This window comes from Ceratotherium simum, chromosome 9 (assembly GCF_057802395.1).
Source record: "Ceratotherium simum simum isolate JZ-2026a chromosome 9, ASM5780239v1, whole genome shotgun sequence".
NCBI classification, from domain to species: Eukaryota; Metazoa; Chordata; class Mammalia; order Perissodactyla; family Rhinocerotidae; genus Ceratotherium; species Ceratotherium simum.
In genome coordinates this window covers 49,199,399-49,217,087 of record NC_141908.1, presented here as the reverse complement: position 1 = coordinate 49,217,087, position 17,689 = coordinate 49,199,399, and the positions used below count along the sequence as shown (strand labels likewise).

The 17,689-nt window shown below is 39.3% G+C and overlaps 1 protein-coding gene across 5 annotated transcripts in view; it reads left to right on the top strand.

Annotated features, from left to right (window-relative positions):
• The window catches only part of LRP2 (LDL receptor related protein 2), a 203,479-nt gene that overhangs the window by 138,803 nt on the left and 46,987 nt on the right, over positions 1 to 17,689 (top strand). For all 5 annotated transcript variants that reach the window (XM_087435357.1, XM_087435356.1, XM_087435355.1 and 2 more), the window contains 8 exons: positions 1,564 to 1,689; positions 3,071 to 3,190; positions 5,631 to 5,762; positions 7,022 to 7,223; positions 10,731 to 11,026; positions 12,092 to 12,608; positions 14,274 to 14,426; positions 15,185 to 15,355. In XM_087435357.1, coding sequence (XP_087291483.1) covers positions 1,564 to 1,689; positions 3,071 to 3,190; positions 5,631 to 5,762; positions 7,022 to 7,223; positions 10,731 to 11,026; positions 12,092 to 12,608; positions 14,274 to 14,426; positions 15,185 to 15,355 — 1,717 coding nt within the window. The remainder of the gene's footprint in view (positions 1 to 1,563; positions 1,690 to 3,070; positions 3,191 to 5,630; positions 5,763 to 7,021; positions 7,224 to 10,730; positions 11,027 to 12,091; positions 12,609 to 14,273; positions 14,427 to 15,184; positions 15,356 to 17,689) is intronic.

The following is a 17,689-nucleotide window of genomic DNA, read 5'->3' as shown; positions in this document are numbered from 1 at the left end:
CTGGGCTGGCCCCGCTTCTCTGTTATTTTAACATGGCTCTGTTCAGTCTTCCACAGCTCATATTTCCTGTCTCAGGCCTGGAATTAGCCACTTATCCAAGGAGACCTCATTCCTTTTGTGGTATTTAGAAATTACCACAGTGTTGGGGTATCCATTCCTATTTGGCTTTTATTGCTTCTAGGCCTTTTTAGTGGACAGAGGTAGGAAATACAATTTTTAAGGAAAAAAATAAATTTATGTTGTATTTCCCGTTTTAATTTAAGATTACACGGTTTTTACTTCTTAGATTTTATAATCATGTCTTTTTTATGCTTAAAATCTTGGTTTCTAATGACATTGACATAGTTACTTATTTGCTTTATTCTACAGTGATTTCAAAATGCCTATAATACTTTCAAGAGAACCACACAAATAATACTACTATGAATAAATCTACTAAATGTAATTTAAGATTTTAGGTCCTTCTTGTTCTTAGATTATGTCCTGCTAGGGATATACAGTCAAAATACTGGTTGTTAGAGTTATTTGAATTTTTTCCCTGTATGGTTATGTTATCAACTTGATTTACTGTTAGCTTTATTTGTTACTATTTCCAAATTTTAGGAATTGCTTTCCTTTTTCCATTTTTGTTTCATTGTTTTTATTTATATGAAATAATGTACATGGTTCCATAGTCAAAATTATATGACAAGGTACATTCACAGAAGTCTTTCATCCCTGTCCTTTCCACCCTGCTCCCTCCATACTATTCTCAATCTATCCATAGGGGTGACAATTTTCATTAGTTTATCTTTTCATTGTTGTTTTTTTTTTTGGTAAGGAAGACAGGCTCTGAGGTAACATCCATTGCCAATCCTCCTCTTTTTACTGAGGAAGATTAGCTCTGAGCTAACATCAGTGCCCATCTTCCTCTATTTTGTACGTGGGATGTCGCCACACCATGATTTGATGAGCGGTGCGTAGGTCCGCGCCTGGGATCCGAGCCTGCGAACCCCTGACTGCTGAAGCGGAGCTCACAAACTTAACCACTACACCCCTGGGCCAGCCCCTGTTGTTGTTTTTGATATAAGCATCTCTCTCACTACGCACACACACTCATATCATCATTTTTCTTGCTGGAAAGATAGCCTACAGTTTTGAATCTTGCTTTCATGCTGTTAACAATATATCCTGGAGATCATACCATTATTCCTTGTCAATATATAGAGATCTTCTTCATTGTTTTTTACAGCTACATATTACTCCATTGTGTGGATATGCCATAGTTTATTTAACCAAGAGTTGGGACTCTTGTTGGTGCTATTGAATAATGAGAACAGATGATTTAAACTACAAAGTAGCCTCACTTCCCTCCTCCACCCCCCAGTGTTAGCTGGAAATGTCTCCTTTTACTATAGAATCTATGGGTAACATAAGTGTCATGGATCATGCCTCTGTGATGGCTTTGAAAATGCCTCCTTTCTTGTGGTTTGAGTTCTGCAATAGACCTGTTAGCATGGACATTCTTTAGGACATATATGTGGTGGCTATGTTCCAAATGTTTATCTGGTTGTCTTTTTCAAGCTGATCGCACTTGCCATCCTGGATACACAAAATGTCAGACTACAAATATTTGTATTCCCCGTCTTTACTTGTGTGACGGAGACAATGACTGTGGAGATATGAGTGATGAAAGTCCCATTTTCTGCGGTAAGATAAACCTACCTCTCTTTCTGTGGTTCCAGGGATGCATGTCTTGAACTAATACAAAGATATACAGCCTGGATGTTTGGGCTAATTTCAATTTGTCATCTCAAATTGACCTTATAAGAAGATGCAGAAGGCAATTACCTTAGGGTGTGATTGGAGGGGCATAAGAAGCCCTTCTCTCTGTTACTTGTCTGGATGTCCTACTGCAAATATTTCTTCCAGAGACTGGCTCTGATACCTAACCTTCTACAGTTGCCAAGCCAATTCTCCCAGAGTTGAAGGCCTTTTGTCTTCAGGATCTCCAGGCAGAATTTGTACATTAAGCCCTTATTTACTCCTAATATGATTATAGTAGGCATTAGTAACTGAAAGAATTTTTCTATCTTTTTAGTGTGTTTGAATTTCAGAAACTTTTATTTTATACTTAGTAATTTGGTTCAAACAGTTTCCTGTATTTATAGCTGAAATGACAAGTCCTTTCTTAAGCTTGATAACTTTGAGACTGTTAGTGTAAATAAGTGCTTAATTTAAGAATTTAGTAATTGTCACCAGGTGAGGCTACAGTCCAAGAGCAGGAGTCAGTTGACATAATAGCAACAAGAGGAAGCTGAATTTAGGACACAGCCATCAGATAGGGGCCGGCAGATTGGAACTTGTGCTAACCTTTCAGGGACCTCTGCTTCCTTATCAAATTTTCCCTGGCAAATCATCAGATATCATGGGCCAAAGCAAGAAATTCTACTAGACCAGAAGAATTTAGAGACTTGATTCTGATTTGTACCCAAATAACAATTTAGAAAACATCTGACCAGAGCTACCTAAAGTTATGTGAGAAAAGAATCAATGTTCACACGTAGGCAGAGTCATTTACTCAAATAAAGATCCCATACATATTACAGGGATGAATAAGAGCAGCACTTTGTTAAATCTCTAGAATTATGGTCTAGCATGGCTAAAAGGTTGTGTGTAGGGTGAACTCAGATATGGTCATATTGTTGTTTTTGCTTTTAATTATTATTTCAATAGAATTTATCTAATCTTATGTTCTAGCAGACAACATCGAACCAAGTCTTCTTTCACATAATTTGTGATTTTATGCATCAAAGAGATGGTTCTTTGGCATTTCTAACAAATATAATTTATTTTTGGATTTCTGGAATCTAGAAAAAAGAATTCTGGAAAACTGGAGCAGTATTGCCTGCCTTCTTTCTCTCCCACACTCTTCCCTCCCCATGGAAAGCTTATACAAAAGCCCATTTCTCAGGGTCAGTCTTCCTTCTTGGCAACTATTATCCAGTTCAGAGATATAGGCAGATTGTTAGTACTGATGGGAACAAGCTTGCGTTTTGCTCATGGATTTTATCTTCTTTCCCTCCTCCAGCCTCTCACACGTGCAGCAGCACTGAGTTCCACTGCACATCTGGGCGCTGTATTCCTATGCATTGGTATTGTGATCAAGAAAGAGATTGTTCTGATGGCTCAGATGAACCTGCCACTTGTGGTAAGAGAGTAAGCAAGATGAAAAGAATTATGATGCAACTAGACAGCCTCTTCCAACTACTTCAGATATAGACCAGGGTCATGGCTGCTGTGTGTTTACTCTCTCTGCTCCTACTCTCAGCTGAGATGCTGAAGCCACTCAGCAGACATTCATTAAAAGCCTGTTAGTGCAGGGCACTGTGTGGGTTGTTGATCAGGATGTGGAGGTTGCAGACTGATGCCTGACAAAATGAGATTATGTTGGTGACGCACCTAATACTGTGCCTGGCTTGTAGAACTCAATTAATTTTAATTGACTTTGAATTGAGATTTCCGAATTCGGCTGAGTTCTGACCCATATGACTGGGAGGATCCAAAAGTGATTGGAATCATCATGTATATGGGGAAGGGGCATATTATGGGCACACATCCTCTTCTTGTTCTGCCTGTGGGCCGGTTTATGAGGTAAAGTCCCATGGCCACCTGAGTTTCCTAAGTTCCAGGGACCCTCTGGTTGTATTCCTGGAAGCAGTTCTGCTTGTTTGTATTAGGAGGCTGCTATTTACCTTTGCAAGTTCTAATCTATATCCATGCACATTTTTTTTACATACTTGTAAACATATAAAGATATAATCTTCTATATTGCTTTTTTATCTGTCAATAAATCATATTGCTTTATAGGAGTCAGAAAACTGTAGACATAGGCCAGCTGCTTGTCTTTGTTTATTTATAAATAAAGTCTTTATTTATAAATAAAGTTTTATTAGAATGCAGCCACGTATTGTCTATGGCTGCTTTTGTGCTACAATGGCAGTATCAAGTAGGTGCGACAGAGAACATATGGCCTGTAAGCCTAAAATATTTACTATCTGGTTAAGAGAAAGTTTGCTGACCCTTACTATATAATCTTCATACTCCTTTTTAATGGTTATATAATATTCCATTGAGTAGTTATATTTATCATTGAGTTAACTGCCTCTATTTTAAGCATTTAGATTGCTTTAACTTTTTCCTCTATTATAGATATCACTGCAGTAAATACCATCATATACAGTCATGTGTTGCTTAATGTCGGGGATACATTTTGAGAAATGCATTGTTAGGCAATTTCATTGTTGTGCGAACATCATAGAGTGTACTTACACAAACCTAGATGGTATAGCCTAGTACATACCTAGGCTATATGGTACTAATCTTATGGGACCACTGACATTAATCGAAACATCATTATGTGGCTCATGACTATATAAAATTTTTTAATCTGGGGATATTTTCTTAGGACCATTGGCATAGTTTTGCAACTGAATTCAGACCATTTTTTATTCCTCTTTTCTCTTGTGCAAATTCTGTGGCTAATAGTTGGAGGGTGGTATTCGAAGCTCTTTCCCAAGTTCTTTTTCCCCAACACTGGAAGTTTTGTAAAAAACAAAGGGCACATAGAGTTTTGAGGATCTGTAAAGGAAATAATTAGTAACTGTTAGGTGAGTAGAATAGTTTTAGAGATTGGTTTAAGTATATGGACTATTGGTTCAAATACATGAAGAATAACTACAGTTTCCAAACTTTTCATGGGAACCAAAGTCATAGTAGTAGCAATTAGTTCCAATTGCCTGACATATTTAAATAAAAACAAACACAGAATCTATATATGAATACATTCTCATTATATGCAGAGGTATTATTCTGAAGAAATAATAAGATGTATATAAAAAAGTAAAATTCCCATTTCTTTGCCCTTCTCCACTCCCCTCACTCCCCAGAGGTAATCACTGTTAAGGATAGGTATAAATTCTTCTTCCTTTTATCTATACATCCTGATATGTAGTTTTTAAAACACAAATGGGATCTTACTATATATATTTTTTTCTGCAATTTGTCCCCCACCTTCCCCTTCTTTTTCAGCTTAACAAGATCTTGTCAGCATGTTAACAAATACAGACCTGCCTCATTCCTTTGCACTGCTGAATATTACTGTAAAGTTTTGATGTTCCATGTTTTTATCCTAACTGATAGACATTTAGATTGTTTCCATTTTTTTCACTATGAAAAATAACAGAGGAATGAACATCCTTTTAGAAAACTGTTTGTGCATATGTGGGAAGATTCTTTTAGATTCCTAGAAGTGGTGTTGCTGTGTCAAAGGGGCTATGTCTCTTCAAAAGGCTGTATTGATGTACACTCTTTTCTTACCAGCTTATGAAAGATACTCCTCTCGTTACTGATATCATTGTGCTATATTTTTAACAGTTAAAATTAAATTTTATTTTGCCCTAGGCTCATTTAGAGGAGTCCCTGGGTTTATGGGCCTATGACAACTTGATTATTTGAATAGGGACATGTGGGGATATGATTGAAGAATTTGAATCTGTGTTCTGGACAGCCTGTGCTATAGCAGGCTTCTCTCAAGATTTCTGGACTGCAAACCACTCTTTTCATCGAGAGTGCTTCTTATTTTTTTTCAGTGTACCATGACCCAACATGCTTAAGTGATGAGTTCAAGTGTGACAACGGGAGGTGCATCCAAAGAGAATGGATCTGTGATGGTGATAATGACTGTGGGGACATGAGTGATGAGGATGAAAGGCACCAGTGTGGTGAGTGAAACCAGTTAATTCCTCTGAAGAGTCATATTCCTGGGAAACTCGATTTATTTTCCTGTCTTTGGAGAGTTTGATTGTCAGGCAGATTCCTCTTTAACTGAATGCACACAGGTGGAATGTTACCTGTATTTTCCCACTCTGGAATTGTTTGCTATCATTTACTTAAATGCTTTAAAATGATGAAAAATTATTTTAATGTTTATTTTTTCTCTTGCATTTAGCTAATGGAAATAATGTTCTACATTTCTAGAGCAGATAAAGAGGACTCGGCCACTCTTAATAGCATCTTTAACAGTGTAGCGATTAACTGTGCCCCCAGTTTCATCTATTACTTTAGACCTGTTATTTGGGGGACAGAGCTCAGGGGAGGGTTATTCCTTTTAAGTGGGTTATGGAACTAACTTGGAACACCATTTTCCATGACCAACAGAGCATGGACCTCTTAGCTAAGGTGTCTTAGAAGAGTGTCTTTCCATGGTAGAACAATAGAAACAATGGCTCCCTGATGTTTGCATTTGATCTAACCTCATCTGTCAGTGACTTTGGTGATGGGCCGTAGCTCCACACATACTCTATCTACTGAAATGGGTGGTTGACAGCTGCACAAACATGGACTGTTGCATGTACTTTCTCCCACCTCCCCTCACTAAGAGCTCCCCCTTGTTGTCTCCTGTTCACCCACAATAAGATTGGATAAAATACATGTTCTTTTGTTCTGTGGACATTAATGATTATGTAATAGCAACTCATCTCTTTCCTAAAAGTGTCATGGTTTCTGACAACTGTTGTATACTCTAATTCTACTTGAAGTGGTAGCTATAGTGTAGTTGAAAAGGCACTAGATTTGGGGAAAAAAAGACCTAGGTTTGAAGCCCTAGCTCTTTAGAAAGTTCTGTGACTTTGAGCCATCTAGTTAACCATCTTGAGCCTCAATTTTCTCAACTGTGGAATTGCATAAAAATACCTATCTCACATTGTTTGTGTGATTACACCTTGTAAACTAAAAAATGTTCATCTCTTACTTCTGGAAAAAATCCAAGGTCCAAAGCAATTGGAATGGAACTTTGGAGGTATTTTTATTATGATCTGTCATTACCATAGCAATATGATTTGTCTACCTGTTTTCCTCTCATTTCTTTTCCTCCATCAGACTGTTAAATAGCGTGAAGCAAGAGAAATAATGGTTCAGAATGAATTTGACTGCTAGAATGAGCTCTCATGTGGTTCCTGATTCTTGTGTGCTTTGGTTTCAGAGAGTCGCAGCTGCTCAAATTCTGAGTTTCGCTGTGTAAATAGCAGGCCTCCAGCCAGGAGGTGCATTCCCCGATCTTGGGTCTGTGATGGCGACGCGGATTGTGCTGACGGCTATGATGAGCATCAGAACTGCACCAGGAGCTCTTGCTCTGAAGACGATTTCACCTGCAGTAATGGACTGTGTGTCCCACACTCGTACAGGTGAATTGGGGATTAAAAAATTTCCGCGAAAACCTCAAATATCCATGGGGGCAGGGCGTGGTGGCCACAGAGCCTAGGGCCCATGGTACTTTTAGTGGCCTATGAAAATGTTTAGATTTCTTTTAAAATCAAAAAGAAAGAGAAACTTTAGGTCACAGAAAGTATTTTAATATATAATATTAATATATTTGCCTTTATACCAATGTGGTCATTAAATATAATTTTTAATATTTTTATGGAGCAAGGGGCCCATGAAGGCAAAAGTAAGTGCCTTGGGCTCATGAAAGGCATAATGTGACCTTGCATAGAAAGCCAGGAAGATGAATGAAGTGGGCTTGATATAAGAAAACTCTTTCTTGAAGCAGGTGACCCTCTTAGTTTTCCACTTGGAGTAGAGGGTACAAGAAATACTTCGCTTTCTTCTCTCTGCTATAAGAAAACTAACAGTGCAAGTATGATGATAAATGGAGCTTGGCACTTAGGCTCAGAGTCAGTGAGACAATAGGGAGAGGCAGGTGAACTGAGAGCACCTGCTCCAGATGAGAAGTGGACATGCTGTGCAGCATCGTGCAGGAGTGCTCTTTTTTTGAGGGAAATTGGAAATCTGGATTTTCATATGAAATATTCTGATTTTAAATGCTGGAAGCAAATTTTAAAATTCTAAGAACACTGTGTCAGTCAAACAGATTCACTTCACCCCCTGCCAGTTTTGGGGATCTCTCCTGTAATATTCCGTTTGATTTCTTGTCACTTTCTCCACGTGGGCCATTTCAAAAGGTTATACTTTTTTAATGCCCCAACTTCTCACTATCCCTACTTAGCAAATTTTTGTACAGGGAAATAGAGAAGAAAGAAGATGTGTAGGTTTCAATCCTGAAGGAATAGGAGAATAGTAGAGCATTAACAAAATTAGGGAGTCCAGGAGGGAGTTTGCTCAAGATAGAAGGTGAGTTTGATGTAATAGGACTTCCTGATATGCCTAATATGTGTTAGGCATTTGAAGACGTGGAATTGGAGCTAAGAAGAGATTGCATTTGCTGAGAACTGTTAAAGGACATACGTGCATATTGAGAGAAGGAAAACTGGCAGCTTACAGCCTGGGAAGAAGATGCTAGGGAAGGAGATGGAAAAGATGTAGGAAGCAGGCACCAGATCAGAGCAGCAGAGCTTCTGGGGCCATTTGCTTAGGGGCAGGCAGCTCCTCAACAGGCCCTGAGGTACTGCTGGAATACGGTGTGGTGTAGAGGTGTGTGTTCACGGTGGTGGTCCTGAGGAAGCCAGAGAAGGTTAAGTCATGTTCTGTGAAGGCTGCAAAAGGAGCAAGGACTTGGCATTATGACCAAAAAATGGTAGTGATCAAAGAGGTAGATAAATGTTGTCTAGAAAATGTACTCCTGTGGGATGAGTCATCCCCTGATGAAGCCCAAGTAGACGTTGCTGAGAGGTGATAGTTTGAGTAACGACAGCTTGAACATATTCAAGAGACAGAGCTGTCTCCTTTTGTGGTGAACTTACCTTTAAATATGCTTAGTCTATATTTACCTGATATGGATGTGGTCTGTAGATTCTTATTCTTTGTAAGTGAAAGGGAATAAATCTTTATCTGTATTTTCTTCCTACTTGCTCAAGAGTTCTATTGTGTTGTACTGTGATTTGGTTCTTCTGAATTCCATAAACATTTAGTACCATCAGTTGGATATATTCTGAAAACCTAGGCATAGGATCTAGGGAGAGAATAGTATCAGGTCTTAGTTTTGATCAGATTCTAGGTTATCCTCCTTTTCTGAGCTTTCTGAGCTCTGCCTACATTATTACTATGATCTTGCAGCCCTACCAGACTTTTCCGGATTTCATTCATCTTATCCTACCTTCCTTCCTTCCTCTAGCCCTTCCTCCCTCCCTCCTTGCCTGCCTGCCTGCCTTCCTTCCTTCCTTCTTCTCTCTTCCTCTTTTTTTTTTTTTGAGCTTTCTGAATTTCTTTTGCCAAGGGCTTAGGACAGAAGAGAAAAAATACTGTTTGTCAGGACACCTGAGCTACAGGGTCTAAAATAACTCCAAATTCTGTTTGCCTGGAGTGCCAGCAGCCTCCACTAAGTGCTCTGTTAATGTGCACCCTCTTGCTTGCTTGGCAGAATGTGTGCTCCCAAGTGGGAGCACAGTAGTACAAGGGATCATTTTTCCCATTTACTTTTTTTTTTCTCTTGGCTCATTCCTAATGCTGCTGAAGAACCTGGATAAGACTGAGTTGTGAGCAGCTTGCTGGAATTGTGACGTGCAATTGTGTCTAAAAACCTGGTGATTTGATTGCCTAATTGACGTTTATTCCTCTTGGGTTGGATCTCAACTAGAGGAAAGGAAGCATTTGTATCTCAAATCATTTGGAAACAATTTGGAGACCAAATGGGGTTGAGCCAGCTTGCTTTGATTGCAGCTCTCTTTACAGTTACATGCACACATTTTGGCATAAATCACATTGACAGTGCCGTAGGTTTATGGATGGGAGTGCTGATTAGAAGACCTGACCATAGGTCAATTGTAAAATTGGCCACATTCAGCTTTGATACCTTAACGTTTTTTTAATGCTCTGCCTCTAGTTCCTATGCCTTCCATAGTAAATTCTTTTATGAATTGTCAAACATTAGCTTTGCCCATCCTTATCCAAGATTCCTTTATACTTAGCATGAGTTTTGTTAATGTTAGCAGGACCCCCTTCAGTAATCATGACTTTCATGGGATCTTGAAATAATGTAGAGAAGAAAGACTAGTCTGGCTCACAGAATTTCAGGAAACTACCTTGTCCTCATGATGCCTGGGAATGTTAGGTCCCAAAATACCTTCTAGAACTGTGAAATGCCTTCTTCCTTGGCTAATAGTCTATGCTAATCTACTAGTTTTCCATCCTTTCCATCACCATGACCACTCACATATCATGGTAGGTGGCAGGAGTATTATAATGAAAGATGAAAGGAATAGGACTGCTACTGCAAACATTACTCCAATCGGAAGATATGTGTTCATGGAGGACACATCTAATAATCTTATCGTTTATAATAGATAGTACTCACCCTATGAGTTTCCACTTGAGTATGGATACTTCTATCATATGGCTACCCAGGATATTGCCTGTGCCAATAAACTGTCTCATTATCTGATGAATAGATCTGATGAACACCAAAATTATAGAAGCTGTATTTAATTAATTTGTCAACTGGGGAAAAAAAAGGAATGCAATTATTTTTAATAGCTCTAGACCCATATTTCCATGGTAGCAGCCAGCACCTGGGGAAGTTGTGGGGAGTACTAAGTATTAGATCCTTCTAGAGCTGGAGATTGGTGGGGTGGATGAAGATTCTGGGGGACAGAGGACTGAGGACATTGATGATCTTGTTATTGAAATGGCCAACCTGGCATTCAGGTAGATAGAGGAGGAAGCAAAGCCCCAAGTGGGGTGATAGTTGAGACTTGTTGTCAACCTCTCAAAGAATGGTTCTGGGTCTCATAACACAGATGTGACTGGCGCAATGATTGTGGTGACTACAGTGATGAGAGGGAATGCTCATACCCCACCTGCAATGAGAATCAGTTTACCTGTCAGAATGGAATCTGCATTTATAAGGTCTACACCTGTGATGGGGAAAATGACTGTGGAGATGACTCTGATGAGCTGGAGCACCTGTGCCACACCCCAGAAACCACGTGCCCCCCTCATCAGTTCAAGTGTGACAACGGGAACTGCATCGAGATGGTGAAAGTCTGCAACCACCTAGATGACTGTTTAGACAACAGTGATGAGAAAGCATGTGGTGAGTATTACAGAAGATTTGGGAAAAGGAAAATGGGAGACTGATTGTGGATTCTCGACTCTTTATGACTTATCAGGACTTTCCAGTCTGTCCTCTAAGTAGAAAATTATCAGAATATTACTATTGTTTGTCTATCAAAGGACAAGGATTTCTTGGTATATAAAGTTAGTACACAAACATTTTTGGACTAACTTGTCAGTTAGGCAGTTCATTAGAGAGAACAGAAGATGAGCGTATTCAGGCCGTCTGCACATAACAGCACTGTTAAACAAGGCAAACAGTGTTGATTCTCTTTGAACCCTTGGAATGACTGGTTGCCTGGACTGTCCCTCTGCTAGGATTCCTTAGCCTGTTCTTCATTTTCATCCTCAGGTGATTGAAGGGAAGAGTTTTAACCTCCCCCTCACCCCAACCTCCACATGTAAACCAGTCTAGAATTTGTAATATATAGAATTAATAAGAACATGTTCTTTTCTGTGGATAGTTTTTGAGTGAGCTTGGCCACATGTCACAGAACCAGCCAGAGGTATACCCAGTGTAGTGCTGGATGGCTCATGCTACCTTGTGAGAGCCAAAGGTGTGCATCTCTTCCCAACTCTGTGTGCAGTGATGTCACGCTGGTGGCCTGAAAATCTTCCTGGTGTATTTGCACCACTGAAATGGAAGATGCTACCAAAGAGAGCATTTTGTTCCCCCAGATACCTGTTTTCCTGCACTCCACTGGCCAGCTCTTTATTCTGCTCCTCTTTCTCCTCTCTCCTGCCATTTTACTTTTTAAATTATTGGTTAAAAGAAGATTGGCAGGTATAGGATTCGAAGTCAAACTTAGGCTTATTAGTTGTATTAGTTATTAAAACCACTGGAGAAGGATTAAATTGAGGAGGAAGTTTAAAAAACAGTGACTTTTGAATAATCTACTGCCTTTAGAAATCCCTTATTGTCTGTCTACTTTTAGCATGATTCATTAAGGATTGGTGCTGTACAGTGGAAATGTTAACTTTGGACCATTATGGTGGATCCATTGCTGCCATTTTAGGTTCTCTAATAATTGTCTTTAACTTACAGGCATTAATGAGTGCAATGACCCTTCACTCAGTGGATGTGACCAAAACTGCACAGACACCTTAACCAGTTTCTATTGTTCTTGTCTTCCTGGTTATAAACTTATGTCTGACAAGAGGACTTGTAATGATATTGATGAATGCAAAGAGACGCCCTTTGTCTGTAGCCAGAAGTGTGAGAATGTAATAGGCTCCTACATCTGTAAGTGTGCCCCAGGCTACATTCGAGAACCAAATGGAAAGAGCTGCCGGCAGAACAGTGACATCCAGCCATATCTCATTTTTAGCAACCGTTACTATTTGAGAAACCTAACTACAGATGGCCATTATTACTCCCTCATTTTGCAAGGACTGGGCAATGCCGTGGCCCTGGATTTTGACCGAGTAGAAAAGAGAATATACTGGATTGATAGAGAGAATAAGGTCATTGAGAGAATGTTTCTGAATAAGACAAACAGGGAGACTGTCTTAAACCACAGACTACCAGCTGCAGAAAGTCTGGCTGTAGACTGGGTTACCAGGTAAGCAAACAGTGAGGAGTTTTTTAAAAATTAAAAAGTTTTTTAAAAAATGTTCTTACTGTGTTTTCATCTTGATAGGGAATTGATCTTTTCAACTTATATGTGGATATATTTACTGCTTCTGCATGCTAACATAAGGGAGTTTGGTTTCCAAAACGCTTACTCTCGATATGCTAGTTTTTAAAAGCACCATATGCACGTTGGAAGATTGTGCTGGCTCTCAGTCCTCTTAATTTTTCCATTAGTAGGGATGGAGTATCTCTTGAAAAGAGTCTGCTGACAGGGCCAGTCTTTTGACTGTGGAATGAAGAGAAATTAATGAGTTGGCAGTAAGCTCAACAGAGTGAAGTGCCCTATGGTGTAGCCAACCTTGAATTCCTGCTCTACTCACTTAGTAATTATACAACCTCAGGACCTCAGCAGCCTCATCAGAAAAACAGGGATAACAGTAGCACCTAGTTCTAGGGTTGTTGTGATCTTAAATAATATAATATTTTAAAAAGTCCTTAGCCTAGGGCCTGATATTTAGTAAGTATTCAACAAACAGCTGCTATTATGATTGCTGTTCTTAGCCTCTACATTGATGGAATCCAAGATTGTGGTCATCTCATTCATCAGGATTTACCCAACTGAATGAACTGGCAAGGCTTGTACATTTGTGCATACTCATTCCTTCATCCTCAAACCTAAAAGGATGCTGCTGTCCTAAGTTAAATATTCTGACACCCAGCATGGTTGGATCAGGGCCTACCTTTTGCAAGGAGACCTTCGGGCCTTTTGGAAGGGAAATCACTCTCCTTCTAGTTGGAATTATTGACTTTCAGATCTTAAATGACATTCAGATTCTAGGGGCATTGAACTCTTTGGATTATGGATACTTGAAGTCTCTGGTGAAAGCTCTAGACCCCTGGCTGGATAAAAACACTTAACACATTTATACTCACACAATTTTGCATCAGTTTTAGAGGATACACAGACCAGGCTACCCTGATGTCAGGTTAGGGACCCCAGATTAAGAACCCTTGCCTTAGAGAAAATAAATGGATTTTGTTGAATAGCAATATATTTAGAACTGAAATATCCTTGTGGTGGGAGTTTCTAACAGATTCTAATAAGTTTTTACAGCTTTTTAAGTTTTATTAAGTAAAACCTGGCACAGGGTAAGAAACTCATTTTACCAGCCTAGTCTGATGGAGCCATGGAGGGGTAAGATTTCTCTTTATTTTAAGGATGCCATGATTCAGAGTTTCTTTGTGCAGTCTCAATGATACATTCAGACAAGTCTGTTTCCTCGACTCGACCATTTAAACTGTAGTTCATGACACTCATTGCTCTCACTTCTGCTTCCCTGCTCCTCTAAGCCTTTGCATTGTGCGGGAAGGATGCCTTATGCTGCATTAAGAAAGTAAAGCCAGAATCTTTGTGTGAGGTGTGGCTCCAGAATTCCCTATGTGACATCACTTTAAAGTAGGAATTGTAGCACACGTTCTTGCATCTTCCGTTGCAAGAAGGTCAGCTGTTTCCCCTTGTCCTTGTTTGTCTGGGGAGAAGTGCGTTCTAATAGCTGTTAGTGTGATTCCAAGGTAGCATAGGAAATTGGGTGGCTAAATATGCAGTTTCAGGAGCAAAATGGCTGTATCAGTAACTCCTGGTTCTCCATTTCAGAAAGCTCTATTGGGTAGATGCCTACCTGAAATGCCTCTCTGTCTCTGATCTCGATGGTCGATACCGCCGCAAGCTGGCTGAGCACTGTATGGATGCCAACAACACTTTCTGCTTTGAAAATCCCAGAGGAATTGTCCTTCATCCTCAATATGGGTATTGTTTCCCTGTAATCTTGGGCTCTTCTTTCCTGCCCTTATTCTGCCTCTGTTACCAAAAAGGCTGCCACGTAGTTATCTCAAGGCCAATATCTTGCTGGGATTTGACTTCTGCTTTTCCTGCCTGGTAAATGGTTCAGTATAATTGGTAGAAGCATGGCTTGTTCAAATGATATTCATCAGCTATTCTGTTTTCTCTGCCATGACATACCATTTCACTTTTCTTTTTTTTTCTTAATTTTATTTATTTATTTATTTTTTCCCCCAAAGCCCCAGTGGATAGTTGTATGTCATAGATGCACATCCTTCTAGTTGCTGTATGTGGGACGTGGCCTCAGCATGGCCGGAGAAGCGGTGCGTCGGTGCGCGCCCAGGATCCAAACCCGGGCCACCAGCAGTGGAGCGCGCGCACTTAACTGCTAAGCCACGGAGCCAGCCCCCCATTTCACTTTTCAAGTCACATATTTTGGCTGCATGTAAAGAATATTGTAGTTAGAAAACAAAACAAAACAAAACAAAACCCACCTTTACTGGACTCTCCATGTCAAATCCACTGAAATCCCCAATTAATCATGTTTATTCTTGAGCATTTCCTATACATTGCCCCCTTTGAGATTATATTCTGTTAGTTCTCTTTCCTTTCTGAGAGGCTCTGTAGAATGTAAACTCTGTTTCTCTAATTGGAAAAGAGCTATATCTTTTGGCCACTGACTTCTTTTGGCTTCAGGAACTGACCTTTTCTGTTTGCTCCAACAGGTATGTCTACTGGGCAGACTGGGCTAGCCGAGCATACATTGGGAGAGTAGGCATGGATGGAACCAATAAGTCTGTGATTATCTCTACCAAGATAGAGTGGCCCAATGGCATCACTATTGATTACACCAATGATCTACTCTACTGGGCAGATGCTCACCTGGGTTACATTGAGTATGTACATAGAAAAGAACGTGTAACTGTTTATTCCAAATGCCAGGGCTTGTGTTGCCAGTGTATTATTCCCATGCAGCTTCCAAATGGCCTATGTGTTGGAAGTTGCTCTGAGGTCTCTTCTATCTAAAAGCTGATTATAGGTGGTTCACTGAGCTCTGTAGTATGGTGCAGTAGAAAGAGTATGAACTTTGAAATCATACAGATTGGGTTTTTGTCCCGGTGTTTTCACTTCTTATTGTTTTTTTCATCTGAAAAATGGAGCTGATAATCTCTCCCCTATGGTAGTCAGCTTAGTGCTCAACTCATCTTAAGTTCTTTATCCCTTTAGTTTGCCCTTCTCTACCAAATATGTGATTAATAGACTTTAGTATTTGAAAAAAGAAAAAGAGCAAAAGTGTTGAAAAAGTTTTCCCTAAAATACTTTAGTGCATTTATTGATAAGTACAATGAAGTATTTTATGTAGCAGTAGAGTCTGTTAATATTTATTCAATATGATAATACATTCAAATCTTTCTGGTAATAGGATAATGTTTTTGTGTGTGTGTGAGGAAGATTAGCCCTGAGCTAACATCCGTGCCCATCTTCCTCTACTTTATGTGGGACGCCACCATAGCATGGCTTGACAAGCGGTGTGTCAGACCACGCCCAGGATCTGAACCTGCGAATCCCGGACCGCCAGAGCGGAGCCTGCAAACCTAACCACTGTGCCACCAGGCCAGCCCCCTAGGATGATTCTTTTAAAGTGTGTTAAATATTATACTGTTCAATGAAAAATACTCATTGTAAAAAAGATAATACACATCACTAACCAACCAGAACATTTTTGTTTTGGGACACTGCTAGTTATGGCCTAGTTGGTCTGTAGTAATGTCTTCTGAGCAAGCTTTTATGAACAAGTACCCAGATATACAGCCTTTCACATTTAAAAGCATGGAATTGTCATTAATTCAGCAGAGCTTTTTCAAAGGCCTTTAAAAGTTCTTTCATTCTGTTAAATTTATTTCTACAAAGTCAGTGTAGAAATTTTTGAAGTTCTCTAATCTCATGCTCTCTTGGGAACATGCCACTGAGAAAGAAGGAATACCAGGCACACATGCTGGTGCTCTCTCCTCCTATGCTCATGGCAGACATAGTTAATCAATCCCAGAACCCTCTCTTGTTGAACTGACATTTCCCCAGAATCCTTTATGGTTAATACATGTGACGAAGACTCCTTGCCATCCCTGGCCTGGAAAGCAGAGAATACTGGATTGTTTTTACAGGCTATGCCATCAGCCTCTGCTACTCTCCAATGTCTTTTTTGAACTCAGCCCCTTGGAATTACCTCATGATCTTAGTTTTTTTTTTTTAATTGAGATATTATTGACATATAACATTGTATTAGTTTCAGGTGTACAACATAATATGTATATGTATATGTTGCAAAATGGTCACCACAATATGTCTAGTTAACATCCGTCACCACACATAGTTACAAATTTTTTTTTCTTGTGATGGGAACTTTTAAGATCTACTCTCTTAGCAACTTTCAAATATACAATACAGTATTATTAACTATAGTCACCATGTTGTAGGATCTTAGTTTTAAAATACGTTTAGGGTAAGTAGGAAAGAAGGCTTTGGAAAATTGAACGTTATAAGGATTTTGGCACGTGATGCTTTGGGAATATTTCCTTGTCCTGGTTCATTTGATATACTAAGGCAATCCTTTAGTGTTCTCTTTGCAGAATTTACCATAGCAGATACTAACTCACTCTTAGGTAGAGATCAACTTTGGTCAGAAGAGGTAGAATATTACTTCTAGTTTGTTTGTACCATTTTAATGGAATATTCAGATGGTGACACTCTTGGCTTTTCCCACAGTGTGCGTATCCTCTCTTTGAAGGAACATCATAGAGCTTAGTTAGCTTTCCATAAAATCCTATTTTGAATTAGTAGAAGCATCAAGGTGTTCAAAGAAGCTTCAACAACTTTCTTGTTGGACTTTTGTGGTCTTTTATGTCTTAGAGATTATTTTTGGTCTTGAAAGCTTAGTAGGTTTCACTGAAATAGTGTGCACATAGGTAATATTTTAAGGAATGTTAGAGGCAAAAAGGAATTTTCTAGCTAATTAACAATCTGTTCACTTTTTGATAAAATCTGTTCTAAATTATTTGTGTAGCAGGATTCTAAAATTCAGGCAATAAGTTACCATCTAAAAATCAAATTATAATATTAGGCACTTGATCTGGGAATGAATGAACCTTTAATATTCATGGAGCCATGTTGACTTGATCAGCTCTTAGAGGGGTAGCAATGCCTGTGTTCAGAAATAGGTTTCACAGACTATG